This window comes from Camelus bactrianus, chromosome 4, assembly GCF_048773025.1.
Source record: "Camelus bactrianus isolate YW-2024 breed Bactrian camel chromosome 4, ASM4877302v1, whole genome shotgun sequence".
NCBI classification, from domain to species: Eukaryota; Metazoa; Chordata; class Mammalia; order Artiodactyla; family Camelidae; genus Camelus; species Camelus bactrianus.
The window spans coordinates 13,927,140-13,944,509 of NC_133542.1; the positions used below are offsets into that span (position 1 = coordinate 13,927,140).

General features: G+C 33.4%; 1 protein-coding gene across 1 annotated transcript in view; it reads left to right on the forward strand.

Annotated features, from left to right (window-relative positions):
- CAAP1 (caspase activity and apoptosis inhibitor 1) overlaps positions 1 to 7,369 on the forward strand; it is a 44,645-nt gene extending 37,276 nt beyond the window's left edge. Inside the window, exon 6 of the mRNA XM_010957904.3 lies at positions 6,132 to 7,369. Coding sequence (XP_010956206.3) covers positions 6,132 to 6,478 — 347 coding nt within the window. The 3' untranslated portion in view covers positions 6,479 to 7,369. The remainder of the gene's footprint in view (positions 1 to 6,131) is intronic.
- The last annotated feature ends 10,001 nt before the right edge of the window (positions 7,370 to 17,370 follow it).

The window sequence follows — 17,370 nt, forward strand, 5'->3', positions numbered from 1 at the left end:
CATTAAAAAAAAATACCCAAGTTCTATTAGTTTTACTGAGAGAAAGATTGAAAGCTACAGAAAAAATTGTTCTTGTATGTTAAAAAATAATTGTTTCTTTTTCAGAAAATAAAGTGTTGGTTTCTTGAAAAGGCTGGAACTCACTAAAACTGTTAAAAGTTATCAAGCTGACTTTCTTCAGTTAGAATATATTAAAAGTGTGTCCTTTATAACTTAAACTTTTGTAAAACCAAAATTTTCTGCAGCCTAAGAAAAGAAATCGATGGAGACATGGCATTGCTATCCAATATATCATAGGTTTCGTTAATAGTGAGATTTCAGCAGATGGGTAATACTGGAGGCCTTGGAGAGTTAAGATTCTAGAGGGAAGGGTGGTAAAATGTGTTGTTCTAAATAGCATAACCACTGAACGTGAATAGCTTAAAATCAGATGAGAAAAACTAATTAAAAGAGAAAACAAAGTAAAATAGTTTAACCTTTTTAATAACCAGCTGTATGATTGTTTGGTAGAAATCTTGGATTTTGATTTTCTCATTTTCTCCTCCAGGACATAGATATTTTAAACTGTTTTCAAAGATGTTTCATGTTTCTAAATGAAAGTCAACTTTAAAAAAACTTTATTTTGGAAATTTTCAAACAAAAATAGGAAAGAAAATAGAAACATTAACTCCCATCTACTCAGCTACATCTTCAACCATTATCTACCTGTGTCTAATCTTTTTTCACCTATACCTCTACCTGCTTCCCACTGTTAGATTATTTTAAAGCAAATCCTACATCTGTTTTCAGTCCCTTTCTTTGTAAATATTTCTGTATCAATATATCTCTTAAAGATAAGAACTTGGTTTTTAAACATAACTATAATACCTTAAGAAGTAACATTTCTTAAATCATCAGGTAATATTCAGAAAGTGTTCTTACTTAACCTGGTTGTATTCATTGGTGGTACTGTGATATTAAGATTTATCTGTTGGTTCAGGGGTTGTCAGCCTTGCACCTAAGTGGCTTTAGTAGCTATTTAGTATTGTCTACTTCCATTATTTCATTAGGGGTTACAAAACAGTGATATATATTTTTAACCCTGAGATACCCAACGTTCAAATTTCTCTGGTTGCCTTACAGTATTTTTTAAACTGTATTTGTAAGAATTGGGATCCAAATAAGATCCCTACATTGCAATTGGTTGATACTAAGTCTCTTTTTAATCTGTATGCTCTCCCTTCTCTCCCTCTCTCCCTTTGTAGTTTACTGCTTGAAGAAACACGGTTGTCAAGAGTTTCTGTTTGAATTTGCTGATTGTAGTTAGAAATGGAGGCTTGATCAGATTCATGTTCAGTTTTTTGTCAAGAATATTTAGAAGCAATGTTGTGTCCTTGAGGCACACAGTATGTCATTACTCCTCTTTTGTGATCATGTTAGTAGCCATTAGGGTATATTGTCCATAATGGCTGATAAGAATACTCTTGATTCCTTGAGGCTATCCTTTCCTGGAAATTATTTTTTCTCCCTCTGGGAATTTTTAAGATTTTTTTCCCCTTGAGTTCTGGTATCTGACAGGGTGTTTCTTAGGTGTGATGCTCTTGACAAACCCTTTCAGTGTAAAGACTTTTTTCATCTCAGATCACTTTTCTTCTCTTCTTCCTTTATTTTCCCTCTCCACGGGCTCTCTTCTTGTCTTCTAACTTGTCTTGTCGCCTTATTCAAGTCTCTGCTCAACTGTTAGACGGTATCAGATCACAATGATCATTCTTTGTGACAGCATTCTGCTACTATCTTCTTATCCAGCTTTTTTTTTTTTTCCATAGCACCTGATATTTATTTATAATGTCTCTTCTGTGACTTACTGGTAAGGCAGGGACTTTGTTGTTGTTGTTCACTGCTGTTTCTTCAGTGTTTAAAACAGTATTTTGTACATACTAGGTGCCAAATAATATTTGTTGAATTAATTACATTAGGTTGTTGGACTTGTGAGTTATTCATCCTCATCTCTTAACTTTTATTACATATTTTAAATATATTTTTATTTCTTTTCTATGTTTTGAGAAGCTTTCTGTAAACACTATCTTCCAGCAACCATTGAATGTTTACTTTTGTTAACTGTAATTTTAAACTCTAACATTTTGTGCTTTTTGGTCCTTTTTCATTGCACCATGTACTTGTTTTATGGCTAATGTCCATTTCAAACTCTCTAAGGATACTAAGTAGATTCCCCAACCATTCTCCTCTGGTAGATTGTCTTTGGATTCCTAAATTTTCTTTATTTCTTCCTTTGTTCATCTTGGTCCTTCATTGATTGTAATTTTTCTGGTAGCTGGTTTGGGTTTCTTCAATAGCTGTTTAGATACGGTTCTCTACCAGATCTCTTTAATGTAAGTGGATGCGGTAGACGTCCTAGTAGAGTGTTTGGGCATGTGGCACGGAAGGGAAGGGAAAGAAGCAAGGGTACAACTGGCTCAACTATTCTGAATGAATTTAATTTAATTATCTTGTTATTTGTTCCAAAGCCAACTCTTCGTTGCTTCCAAGACTCTCTCAGAAAGAATTACGCTTATCTGTGGTGTCTTTGGCTGTGGTTTTCCTTTGCTTTTATTTTTCTGTTAGTTTCATCCTGCCTACTTACATTTCATAAAAATCCAGCAAAATTTCTTTTTGAATGATACCCTTTCTTGTTATCTAGTATTACAATTTTTTTTTCTTTTTAAACTTTTTACAAGATTATAGCCTTGGAAATGGTTGAAGAAATACATATTTTGTTCACAGAACAAAATTGAAAAACTCATTTTCTTCTCTTGCCTTCTACTTTTATTTCCTTCCCCAGAAGTAAGCCACTATTAATAATTTACTTATGTTATTTTTAATCTAAGTATGATTATTACTCTTTGGCTTACTTTTTTGACTTAACGATGTATCTTGGCATCTTGCCAATTTATTTTTTTTTCCCAGATGTCTAAAATTCCTATTTTTTACTAATGAGTAAAAAGTAGTATCTTAATGTTTTAATTTGCATTTCTCTGATTAGAAATTATGTTGAGCATTTCTTACATTTTTATTGATCCTTTGTATTTCATATCTTGTGAAATGCTTAACCTGTTTCTGTCCTTTGTCCATGTTTTTAGTTATTTCTAATGATACCTAGAGATTGTATATATTCTCATATTTGTCCTTTTAAAAAATGTATTTTGCTAATATTTTCTTGTAGGTTTTCCCTGTCTTATAATTTTATTTATAATGTATTTTCTTTCTCAGAAGTCTTACATTTTTATTTAGATTTATTTGTTGATTATTTTCCTTTGTGGATTCTCCATATTGTGTTTTACTAAGGAAGGGCTGATGCTTGTTAGTTTCATCCTCATTTAATTTACAGTTTTTATGCTGTTGTTTTTAAGTATCTCTCATCACTTCAGTGTGTTCTTGGCAGAGAAGAGAAGTAGATGTGTGTGCTCAGTGTGCCATATTTAGCAGAAATTCAGACAGATACTTAATTATTTAATGTTCTAGGGTTTGTCTTTTGATTTAATTTAACAACTCACTATCATGAAGTTTCACAAGCATGCAGTCACTCATAACATTAGATATGCTTTCATTTTAAGCATTAAAACTTTACTGATAACTTGAGTTATTAGCAAGTGGGATATTACAGGCCCTATGAAGATTTAAATATGCTAGCATAACTTAAAAGTTCTTTTTAATTCTTATTACTCAAAATGTTTGATAAATAATTCTTTGTTTACTTTCTTTGGGTAATTAAAACTTTTATTTTAACAAAAAGCAAGCCTGAAACAAAATGTTTTCCTGTGTCTAGCTTAGGGAGTTTCTGCAGCTCTCAGGCATTGAGGTTTTAAATGATAATAAAAATAAGGTATTGCACTTTAGCTTTTCCTATTATGTAGTACACTCCCTTTTTTAAATGGTGAAAATATATTACTTTAAAAGTGACTGGTCTTTTGTAGTTGTAATTTTTCTCCTCGTCAATAAAATACTTAAAGAATGTTGGGTGTCCTGTTTAGTTGCCAGAATGTTTTCCCTTTATGGTTTTATCCTATGTTCATAACTATGCCTCATTAAATAATATAAACAAATATTTCTCTGATAAATTGTTCCATTTATTCATCTGTGTCAGTGATTAATTTAGATAGTGATTGATTCATTTTACTGTCTAGATACTGAACCTAGATGGATTGGTATGTTATTTAAAAAAATTTTTGGTACTTTGGTGCGGGGTTTGACTAGGGTATGAATTAAGTTGGTTACCACGGAAGATAGCAGGAAAACAGAAGAAAAGAGAAATAATGAACGTATACAGACCAGAGGAAAAAGGAAAATAGTTTAAAGTATTGCCATTTTATATCTTTTTATATAGACTTAACTTACTGTGTAAGGACTGACTTTAGGGATATCTTAGGACAATTTGCCTTAATTTTTATGGGAGAGAAACTCTGAGAAGGCAAGAGATTTGCCCAGAATCACGTGCTTAATAGCAGAGTAAGGATTAGAATTTAGGTATGCCAACTTTGAGACTCTCCCTCTCTCCCCACCCACGGATTCTTTATATTCTTCTGCTCCTCATTCATTAGCAGGCAACAACTTCTAGTCTGAGAAAACAAATCACATTTCCCCAAAAACTTCTGTTTTAAAAACTTTTAAACAGATTGCCTATTTTCACTCAGAATCAGTGACTGCAGATTTAGAATTTGCAGTGACTGCTGGGCATGAAAATCAACTTTTTGAGACAATGAACAACTTACCACCTCTTTTCTTAAACTTGTTTTGTCTCAAATTAGTATATTTATATAAAGCATTATTTCTTTACATGGAAGGCTATATTCATTTTTCTGTAGCTATTTGGAAATATTTGTTGAGAGGATATAGCTAAAATATTCTTTGGCATTAAATAAATAAGATTGGAACTTTTTTTTTTACAAGTTCTATTTGTGGACACATAATTTATTGATTCATTTTCCACTTTAATTTTGGAATAGGGAGTAGTTTTTGAATACTTAGGATGTAGGCAAATAAGTCAAGGTCAGTAAATCATTTTAAAATCCGTGGAGAAGAATTGTTAATACATTCTACTGTCAGAATTTTCTGCCAATCTATGTTTTATAAATAAGATATCTGTACTATAAGAAAACTAACAAAGCTAACATTTGGGGGATCATTACTTTCTTTTAGAAAAACATGTTAGGGATTTAAAAGATGAATAAATTGGAGGCATAAGAGAACAACTCAAAGTTGTAATGACTCATGGACTTTAGTAATGGTCCAAGGCCAAGGTGGTTGAGAGCTGCAATCTGTGTTTATATTCAAGTCCTTATCATCAGTTATGGAAGTTTTATAACAAATGCATTTTTAAAAAATTGTGGTGTACTAACTTTATTAATCAAAATCCTCTTGATGAAAAGTTATTTTATCTTAGAAAATGGCCTTAGGCACACTCTCCTTTAATTTATTGATTCAGAACAAAGTGTTTGAAAAAGCATATGAAAAGCTTTGGGGTAATTACAGTGCACATAGTGTCAGTTTGCCAGTGACATCTTTCTTTTTTTGTAGTTTATATATATTTTAAACTCCTTCTAGAATGGAATTGTAATTCTTCAGTAGTAAGCAATACTCTTTCCAAAGAGTGTCAACATTTTGTAATGTAAAAGCTTCATTATGTCTAAAGTGTTATGACATTTTAATTAGGAAAATTGATCATGAACATCCATATGATGGTATACATTTCCCAGTGCTTCCATGTTCTACTAAATTGGAATGAAAAATACATCAAATTTTATATTAGATCTGTTTTCAAAGCTGAGGAGTTGGTAGGGTGGTAGAGCGTGTGCTTTGCATGCATGAGGTCCTGGGTTCGGTTCCCAGTACCTCCATTAATATAAATGAATAAAGTATGAAAATATCTGCCACTTGACACAAAGTAGTCAATAAATGACAATGTTTAAAAAAGTAAAAAAGGGAGAGGAGTCAGGGAAGAAGAGGGTGGGATGGGGATTTGGAATGTATTTGGGACTCCATGGTGGGAGGTGGGGTCAAAGCAGTCCTTTCATCATAAATAGAAAAGACATTTTGGCCAGGGCATCTAGGTTACATGGTTCTTTCCTTTTGTTTGTTTGTTTGTTTGTTTGTTACAGGCAAAGGGGAAGATAGTGATGTACTCAGTATAAATGCAGATGCTTATGACAGCGACATAGAAGGCCCGTGCAACGAAGAAGCAGCTGCTCCTGAGGTCCCAGAAAATACAGCCCAAAGTGAAGCTGGCCAGATCGATGACCTGGAGAAAGACATTGAGAAAAGTGTGAATGAGATCCTGGGACTGGCAGAGTCTAGCCCAAAGGAACCCAAAGCAGCCACCCTGACTGTTCCTCCACCAGAAGATGTCCAGCCTTCTGCACAGCAGCTGGAGCTGCTAGAACTTGAGATGAGGGCAAGAGCTATTAAAGCCCTAATGAAAGCTGGTGATATAAAAAAGCCAGCCTAGTTATGTAACTTGAATCTGAATGTTAGGTGTATTTGAGCAAAGCCACATCATATAATTTTGTATTTCAAGTTTATTTTGGGTCTTACGTGATATTTCTCATGTAACCCTTATTAGATAAACTCATCTTAGGCCTAAAATACATATATTCTTATTAGTGTTGTTACTTTTGTATTATATATATATGTTATTATTTTATGAATTCATAGCAGATATCATTGGATAACCTGGAGACTTTGTTAGAGGAGTATTTAGCTGTATCTGCAAATTTAATATCTGAAAAGCCATTAGCAAAGAGTCATGGTGTTTTTTTTTTCTTATTTTGAAATGTTTTGACATCAAACCTAAAAGTTTAAGAAGGACTGACCAAGCATGTTGCTCTTAGGCTACCTATATTTTGCAATAGAGTATTAAATTATTGCTCCTAGGTTTGTTAACAATTTGAGACATTTAGTTATGCTTATATGCACTTTTAAAATATGTACTGTCTTGGAGATGCCTTCTTTGGGTTTGGGTATGGATTTACTAGTAAAAAATTGAGTAACATGTTTTGTTATAAAGCTTAGAGATCCAAAATGGCTGAGAAAAGCTTTTTTTTTTTATAGAAGGAAAAGGAAAAAAAGACTTAATTTAAGGCAGTTTTTAACAATGTAGAAGTAATTGCCCAACTTTATTTAATTCCAGCAGACAAGCCATTCTAACAGGTATTTGATATTATTGGACACTTTGTTCAGTTTTCTTCCTTCAATAAAAAGGGAACACATTTTCATTTACATTCCAAGCTATTAGAAAAAGGAGACTATTTTATCGTACTGGCTTTCTTCTGATGTTTTTGCTTAACAATCTGATGTGCTATAATTCCATGAATTAAAAAATAAAGACTATCATTCTGGATCTGAAGACTTTTGATACATTTCCAAAAAATTAATTCAGGAAGCTTTGGTAAGTTGATGTTATAATTAATCTAATTTTGTATAGTTTTTGTACATAACATCCTGCCACAATTACGGATGCTTTTTGCCCTATCACTAATTGTAGTTGTTTGATACCAAAATAAATTTAGGTCGAGATGCTTAACTTAAAATAAATTAATTTTTTTTTGCTAAAATATAAATCTGGAACTGTTGTTTTTATGTTTGCTAACAAATATAGTATATTTTATTTATAAGCCATGCTCTGTTAATATTGTATGAGGATTTTCTTTATACACAAAACAAGGGTTGTGTTTTATTAGCTGGCTTAATTAAATGTAAATTTTAAAGAGTTTCTTATGGAAATAGATAGTTTTCATGAAACACTGGGGTTGCAGTTACAAATTCAATTTTTTGTTGTTCCTGAAGATGCTTTTCAGTAATCCTGGTTTTTTTTTTTTCCTCACTGAATCTTTCTCATGAAGCACAGAGGCCTGCATCATTTGAAATGCTTCTCTTAGGCTGATAAACGTGGATATGATTTAAATAATTCTATTTACTGCTTCACAATGAAAAAATCATTTTTCTATTTCAACTGAAACAAAAAGTTAAAATAATAACAAAGTAATGTGGAATAAACCTCACTGCTGCTTACTAATTATAAAATGCAGTAGATGACATTTGTGTGATGAAACATAGGAGGAGAAAAGAGTCTGATGAGTCCTTTGCAGCTGATTAAAGTCACCACCTTCATGAAGCATTGTATGTGTGTGCCCTATTCAGTGTGCAGAGTGGTGTGGAGGACGTTTGACTAGAGTGGGTGTATATGAGGTAGAATGAGCTGAACAAATTAGAGGCTACTTAGATTCCTACCTTGGAAAATCAACTTTTTCTCTCTGTTGATTTCTTTCTTTTTCCATGACATTGAAAGACACGAGAGCTTTTTGAAAATGAATGGCTTTAGAGAATAGGAATAAGGTTATTTTAGAAATGCCTAAGTAATAAGAAAATACTATACATTGATCTGATACTGTCATTTAAATCATCAGCTTACAGGGATTTATTGACTACCTTTAAGGTGTTTAGTTTTGTTCAGAATCTTAGACTCAGGGATGCTATAGTATAGATTTTAGCATGGAATAGACTAATAAAGATATAAGCGCTGCTTTGTTTTATGCCTAATTCCTTTTGCCAAGGTAAAGCAAAATTTTAGGCAATGTTTAATACTAATTAAGAGGGGGAAAAATGACAGCCTAATTTTCCATCCAGTGTCAAGTAATTCTGATATTTGACTAGAAACTTGACCCAAATCTTGAATGATAGGTGGTAGCTGATAATAGCGGGTCCTCTGCATTAGGCCTTGGTCCACTTTTTGATATTCCTACTAATCCACACACTCAAGTTCAGCCTAAAACCTATCACTAGTCACCACTGTAACATTCTAATTATGAAAAATCACCTAAGCCTCCCAAATCCTTCTGTTGAACACCATCAGTTCCTTAAAACTATTGGGCACTATATCTTTTCCTTGTAAATCTCATTGCCAAAACCTTCTTTCAGCAAATCATTAGATCCTAGGGTATGACTAGCTATCCGAATAAAGGTGTTCTGAATCATTTGAACAGTAATACTGAAATATGCATTTTTCAATATCATTTTCAAGGTAGATAAAGTAGGAGTGAACCCACAACGTAAGTAAAAGAGAGATAGTAGCTTAAAAGTGAAAATTCTCAGTTCTATTTCATAAAAAGTAGGAAAAGAGTTTGGTTATAGATAGTTTTCCTTTATTGTATCTGTTTAATTGTTTAAAAATAAAAGATTATGCTTTAACTTAAAACTAATAGGTACTTTTTTTATATTCAAGTCGACTCCCTTTTAAAACAAAAAGTGCTAATGAATATATCAATAGGAACTCAATTTCCTTGATATTTAATTATTATTTTAAAATGCATAGTGATAAAATGAAAAGAGTGTGGGAGTTAAAGAACAGAGGATTCTGATTCTGCCCAAAGCAGCTATGAAACTTTGGAACAAGTAATTATGAAATGGGGGAAATGAATCATTAATCAGTATATAAGATTTCTTTCTGCTGTAACATTCTGTGATTCCAGTTTTCCATAAAATTTGGAAAACGTAGGGAACTCTTAGCATTTCTTACCTCTTCCTTTCCTCTTCCTCTTCCCTTCCTCCTATTCAAAATGAAACAATCTAATCTTGCTTTGTCCTGTCAGGTTGCTAGATATGAACAGTAATCCAGTTTGGGGCTTTTTTCTTTTACCTATTAGTCTTTATTGTCAGGATCATTTGGTAAGTATTCTGTTTAGAATTACTCATTTTGGCCTATAAACTTAGGTTGTTATCTTTAATTTATTGCTTTATTTATTTCAAAACAATACGTAGTTTTAAGTCAAAAAACTTTTTCCAAGGCTTATAATTATGAAAAACAGTACTCTCCTTCCCTATTCTTTTCACACCAGCTTTTGCTACTGAGTGGTGAGCTCTTTCAAAACATTTAGTCATTTTAAAAATTTATCTTGTATTTCTAAGTAACATGATTTTTTGCTATTTCTTGATATTTCAGCCTCAGATTTTATCTACTGATCTATTTTGGAATATGAAGATTAAGCCTTATTTCTTCTCCCGCTTCCCTAAACATGTAGCTTCTTTCATCCAATACAGTGCAGTTACATCACAGTTTTTGGTTAAGTTAGCATTCAATTCAATATTTATATTATTTTGACTATGGAAATACTACTCACAACTGGGCTGTGTGGTATCTGTAATTTTATTTCCTTTTTTAATTCCAATTTTTGTTTTAAGCTTTTTGGAATTAATTTATAATGACCTATAATAATTTCATTTGCTCAGTGTTCTCTGTAGTATCCATTAAATTATACTGTAACTGCCCTCCAGAAGTGTAACTCTCTTCTCAGGTTCAAACACATTATATAATCTTTTTTCCCCCCACTTTTAGGACATTCCTCCTGGAGCTCACTGTCCAGGGCTAATCTGGATTGGTTACTCATCACCTCTTGTGCTAGATATCGCATTTCCTGAATCCTGTCTTTCTCCTTTAGTTTATTCCCTCATTTTGGTGGTATATCTCTTTCAACAGCCTCCTGTGAAAGAATACATGAGCGATGAATTGTTTTGATTCATTGATGTGACTCAGCATGGCTTAGTTCTATCCATACACTCCACTGAAACATAATGTGAGTGTTGACACCCAGACTGGAAATCATTTTCTTGAATTTTACAACATTGTACCAGTGCCTTCCAACTTCTGTTGAAGTGGCTGAGAAGTCATTTGTCATTTTGATTCTTGATATTTAAGTGTGTCCTGTTTCTTTCTCTTTGGAAGCTGTTAGCGTCTTATCTTTATTCCCAGTATTCTGAAGCTTCTTGATGATGTGTTACAGGATGGATCTGTTTTTCATCCCTGGGTTAATCACTGACAGACTCTAATAGGGAAATTCATGTCATTCAGTTCTGGGAAGTTTTTTTATATTAGTTCTTGGATAAGTTCCTTCCCTCTTAATTTTTTCTAATCTCTATTTCTAGAACTCCTTTTGTTAACATGTTGATATTTTAGGCTTGATTTTTAAATTGCTTATTTTACACTTTTCCATCTTTTTCTTTTTTCTTCCATGATTAATTTCTTTCTCTTATCATATTTTTAATATCCAAAAGGTTTTTTAAATTTTCTGTACACTTCCTTTTCAAAACAGCAGTATGTCGTGTAGGGGAGAGGGGTTGGCCCCACCGTGGTGTCCTGGCTTCCCTGCACATATGCCGATAGGTCCTGCTGGCCTGCTTGGTGCGGTGCCCCGTGATCCCAGGAATGCAGCCAGACAGTCCTGTGAGGGGCTGTCACAAGAATATTTTCTCATCTGCCGTTTTTATTTTGAGGGAAGCTCCCAATTTTGCAGAAGGCTGTCTTGAGGCTGTTTTCTCGTCTGCGTCCGATTCCGTGGAGACACGAGACTGTCTTGCCCGACTGCGCAGCTGCGGGCTGTAGAATTTTTGCGTCAGCCGGGCGTCAGCGTCTCAGCAGCAGGGTGTCCCGTCCGTCCTGTTGCGTGTCGTTCCTTTTCCTTTAGTGTCACCCTACACAAGGGCAATGAGGACTTGGCACCTTTGACTACTGTTTTCCCACCGTGTATGTAAGTAATAAGCTGCCTGAATCTAAAAAAAAGCTCATTGTTTTTTCTTTTATGGCTGAATCTGTCGGGCCTTGCTGGGCCCTTGCCTTGGCCTTGTGCGCGACCGTTTCGTGGATATAACATTTTATCTCTCTGAGGATGTTAATTTTAGTGGGGTTTTTTTTTTTGAGTTTTCTTCTGCTTTGTGCCTTCTAGTACCTTCATTTTCATTTTTTTCCCTCATTTGTTTTATTCTCTACCTGGTGTTTTCTCAAATTTCCTTGAATCTGTGGTGACGTTTAGCTGTTTTCTTAAGTAAAAGACACTAAAAAACTGACGAAGCTCTGTTTATGTTTGAGGCTCATTAATTGGTAGAATTCGCTTTTCTTTTGGTCTGGCTGAGGACGTCCACAGGTCACTCTGAAGGCTTTTTACTTCATCTCGCGCTTCAGTAGGCTCACCCGGCCTTAGCTCGGCTTGGTGTGCCTGAGTTTGTCTCGTGCTTCACCTTTGTCAGAGTCTTCTGTGGAGTTAGGGAATGAATGGTGGCCTGTTTGTGAGACCAGACATCACGTTTCCCCCTCTGCACTGTCTTTGGAGGAACCTGGGGTCTTCACCCCCGAGCATTGCTTGGATTTGTATTTGGAATCAAATTGCTTCTTTTGTTTCCTCCAGGCCTTTAGGTTGCAACCTAATTCATCTGCTAAGTCACTTTTACTCATTTTTTTTGTGTGCTTCAGCTTCCAAAATTTTCTTGTCATTTCAATGGACTTTCATGAGAAAGCAGTGGCGCATGTGTTGTTTAGTGTCCTTTTAAGGAGCTGTTACTTCAGTTTTTAACTAGCCATTTTTGTTTTTGTCAGTACTAAAGGTTTTTGTTTTTTTGTTTTTGTTCGATCCAAGTTTAGACTAATTGATTACAAGTGGAAAGGAGTGAGAGAAAGAGTAGACAGGGATGAGGACAGACTAGAGTCAGTGATTCCTGAGACTGACTGGCTTGTAACAGTGACCTTGTGTCTTTCTTCCTTCTTTCACTCCAGTAATTTTTACTAGAATACGAGTTGGTGTTAGTTATTGTGTTAGTATTTCCAGATACGCTGTGTGCTCTTTCATTATGTAATTTTACACTCTTTTTAAGTTTACAAACATTTACTTGAATTATTATTGTAGTATTTGTTCTTTTGCCTTTACTTTGGCTTTCTTTTGGATTTCCTGTATTTGCCACGTTGTCTTTTCCTGTTTTTAATATATGTCACTTTCTTGTGAATCTGTTTTCTCCTTGTTTTTTGGGGGCGGTATAATTAGTTATCCTTGTTTTGAGTTTAAAATTTTTCTCTTTTCACTATTTCTCTGAAGGCATTTTCTGTTGTGTTTATTCGTTCCTATGTCCCTTCTAGTTTCATTTTCATTTCTGGAATGATTTTTTTCTTTCATTTCTAATTCTCTGAATTTTGTCACCTCATATCTAACGTCATTCATATTTTTATTTTATAGGTTGTGTCATTTTCTTAATGACTAATCTCATTTTAAAATACAAGCTAGTATTTTGATATAATCTGCGAGTCTGTCTTTCTGGTGTACTTTTATTGTCTGGAGGGATGTTACTCCATTTCTTATTCTCTCTCTCTCTTTTTTATTTATAACAATAATGCATAGGATTTGATATTTTTCTTTCTCGTTTTTACTGAAGCTCATTTTTCGGAACTTTTGAAAGGAATCTGTTTCAGATTAGCTTTTCTACCTTCAACTTCCATTGTCTAGTACTTAGGGGCTGGACTGGCCCAGCTCCTTTGAGACATCATGACCCTTGCATTCACCTGCTGTTATGAGAGGCCGAACCCCTCCCAGCTTCAGTTGCTGTCTCAAATCGCCTCACCTAGCAAATTTCTACTTCTTTGGGGCATCTATTATCAGATCTGCTAAATGCTCAGTTGGCTTCCCTTTGCTTTCTCCTACAGAAATGCTGATGTTACGAAGAAGGTCTTATGACTTGGTGGTGGTTTGTTCTATCTGCTTATATTTTGAGGTAGTGGCATACCAGTACTTAGTCCTGTTTTAAAAGTTGTCCATGGTTTTTGTTTTTTCTTCCCATTGCTCTCCCTGGTTTTCTGCAGAGATTCAAAAACTCTTGCTTTTGCTACCATTGTCTTCCTGGAATACTCCTATGTTTCTATTTTAAAATGTGTATTCAGTCTTTATTGTATACAAATAAAAATGTATTTTATTTTAGATCAAGGCAAGCTGATATATATATAACATATCTTACTGAATTATTTTAAAGTAAAATTAATTTTTTTAATATTGACAAGTCTTTCTTAAGTTTAAAAAATTTTTTTTTTGATTTTAAAACCAAAGCTTGTTTGTTATTTTATTTGGTAGAAGCAGTTGATAGCTTGAATGTAAACCAAGTTAGCACTGCTCCTTGATAGCCAAGGAATTAGGTTTATTAGGTGTATTCTTGTAATAGTTACTGTCAGTTGAAAGTATTTTTTACTCTTTTTATAAAAGTCATTTATATAAAAATAAAAAGATATGACATAGATTCAGAGAATAAATATTTTAATTAAAAAATTTTTTTGAAGAGAAGTGAATTCACTGTGTCACTTTTATTTTATTTTATTTTATTTTATTTTATTTTATTTTATTTTATTTTATTTTATTTTATTTTATTTTATTTTATTGTGGGGGTAGATAATTAGGTTTATTTTTAAATTTTATTTTGTTTAATGGAGGTCCTGGGGGTTGAACCCAGGACCTCGTGCATGCTAAGCATGCACCCTACCACTGAACTCTACCCTCCCCCACGCTGTGTCACTTTTAAAAGATAAATTAGATAAATTTTTTTTTCCTTTCAATAAGTTTTATTAATTGATTACTTTTCTGTTTTTCGTTTATCTTTTCTACCTAGAACATGTTTTCTCAGAGTCCAAAAGAGAATTACAAGATTTGGTAACTGATTTTTTCCCCTCTAAATACATTTGGTGTAGGTTTTTAAATAAGATTCTGTCTTTAGTGTAATATTTAAAGCCACCTTATTAATGAAAAAATTGACATTATTGTATGTCATGTTTATCGATTTATTATAACATAGTCACAAAAAAACCCCGAAAAAACTCTCTGCCTGAAAAGAGATTCAGAAAGTATCTGTACCATTATTATGTAAAGCTTTTTTCTCTTTTAGTGAAAAAGATAGCTTGATGTAGTTGATAGCTATAAAAACAATTGTTTTGGTATTAAATATCTGTGGAAAAGCTTATTTGTGGGATTTTTCTACTAGTAAACATGGGAGGAGAGACTATATCAAAACACTGAGATAATCAATTTAAAATCTGATTATGCCTCTGGCTTATTCATAGTTACATACATCTGCATGTTTATGTGTACATCAAACCTGCAATATGTAAAAGGAGGGAAAAAGGTTTATTATGTTTATCTTACAGCCAAACTTAAAGGTTAAAATACTGCATTTTTGGATCAGGTTTCATGTTTTATAGTTCTTGCTATTAACATGTAAATGCATAAATGAAATCTTTATGCATTCTGAAGGCTGCAAAAAGATTTTTGCTGCACAGTAGTTAATCAAACTGCTGCTGTAGTCACATGAGAAAGAACCAAAGACTATAACTGTGAATACTGTATGGTTATGAAACCAGAGGATGAGAATATTATCTCTCTCTCGCCTAAAAAAACATATGTTCATACAATTGACTATTCTCTTTTAAATATACCTTAAGATACCATCTTTTCCCACCTAATGTATAGACTCTTTTGTCAGAACTTAAAGTGAATTTTAACCTATGGTAGAAATCTATCTTATATAAATACCTGTTGTTTTCTGTGTTGAGTAAATGCAATCAATCCTTCCCAGTTATGGAACACGTGTACATCAAAATGTGACAGTTCTAAGAACTTGGTTTTCATACTTCCACATGTATGTTAATTAATGTTAATTGATTTTTTAAAAAAAAAGCCAGATAGTGGAGGGTAGGACTTTCATTGGTAGTTATTTTTTGAGTCCCAAAGGTGAACCTATGTTAGGTACATTGATTTGGGATTCAGAAACTTTTCAATTGTAGCTTTCCCTCAAAGTATTTAAACATAAGTTGTCAATCTTAAGCACATTTTATTGTGAATTAGTTAGCAATTACTTGCTTTTATTAGCTATATAGTATCAGAAAGTTTTTTGTTTGTTTGTTTGTTTTTGCTTTAGAATAAACACCTTTATTATATGAGCTAAGATTAAAAGGGAGGAGGGTTTATTTGCCTTTCTGTGCCTTGAATAAATAAGAGTTTTGACTGGTAGTAAAAATGAACTTTATATTTAGACCTTATAGAACTAACAAATGGATAGAACACTGGGGCAGGCAACTCTCCACATTAGCTTGGTTGCTATGTCTGTTTTGAACCAGCCGTAGCTGACTAACATTTTTAGTAAATCTTTTTTGTCTCCTTTTCTCCCTTTTTTTGTTTCACCTCACTATTAACTCTTTCCTTCACTCTTTTGTCATTTTCCTGCTTTGCGTTTTCTTCCTTAACTGATTATTATTTGAGACTTTTTAAAAAACTTTTTGTTGTATTCTCCACCTATGCATTAAAAAAAGTCAAAAAACTTTATGTTTAGAAAGCGGTTTTTCTTTAAAGTAGATAACTGAGAATTTTATAATCATAGACAATCATAATTTTTGTTTTATATTAAAGATCAGGTTCCAAATACCAACAAATTGAATGTCTATTTTTTGTATATGATTTCCAAAAAACTTCACTTTTGAATTAGTGTTTTACCATTACAAGAAAAGATTAAAGTTTTGGTTATGCCACTTCCTTCCTCCATTCTCCCCAATAATTTCAGTGCATATATCAGTTAAAGATGAATTCTCTTCCTCCTAACTCCTCCTACAGCTTTAAATACTCAAAAGGATATTAACACTAGGTGATTTTTGAGTTCAGAGACGTGGGATTTTTTTTTAAAAACTTTGTTTCCTAATTTCTCATTTGCAGCATTAGAGCTTTATTGCAGATAAATTGGACAAAAGAGAGAGTATAAAAAGGAGTCTCACTGTCTAGACTTGATCTATTGGCTATTTTGCCTTGTCCAATATTTAAAATCAGTCTCTTGATAAATTAGCAGTACACACATGCAAGATACTCAGTGTTGTCAAGAGTACAGAGCTTCCTTGACTTATGGCGGGGTTGTGTTCTGATAAACCTGTCATAAATTGAAAATACTGTAAGCTGAAAATGCATTTAAAACATCTAACCTCCTGAACATCAGAGCTTAGCCTAGCTTACCTTAAATATGCTCAGAACACTTACATAAGCCTACAGTTGGGCAAAATCATTTCACACAAAGCCTATTTTATAACCGAGTGTCAATTATCTTATGTAATTTACTGAATACTATACCGAGAGTGAAAACAGTATGGTTGTCTGGATACAGAATGGTCGTTCACCCTTGTGATTGTGGCTGACTGGGCGCTGCAGTCCCCACCTCTTCCCAGCATTATGAGAGAGTATCAGACTGCATATTACTAGCCCAGCAAAAGGTCAAAATTCAAAGTACAGTTTCTACTGAAGACATTTATTGCCTTCACACTATCGTAAAGTTGAAAAATCGTAAGTTGAACCATCGTAAGTTGGGAACCATCTGTATGAGGAATAAAAAGATAAAAGGCAAATAATCTGGAGGGGAAAAAAAAGCACTGGCACAAATGAAATCCATGGTGTTGATATCCTTAAGATATTAAGATCTAATACGTATAATCAAGAAATTACTAAGTGTCCGTATTGTAGACTTGTGTGTTGATTATGGCTGTTGATTCTTCAAGCTCAGAGAACAGAGTAG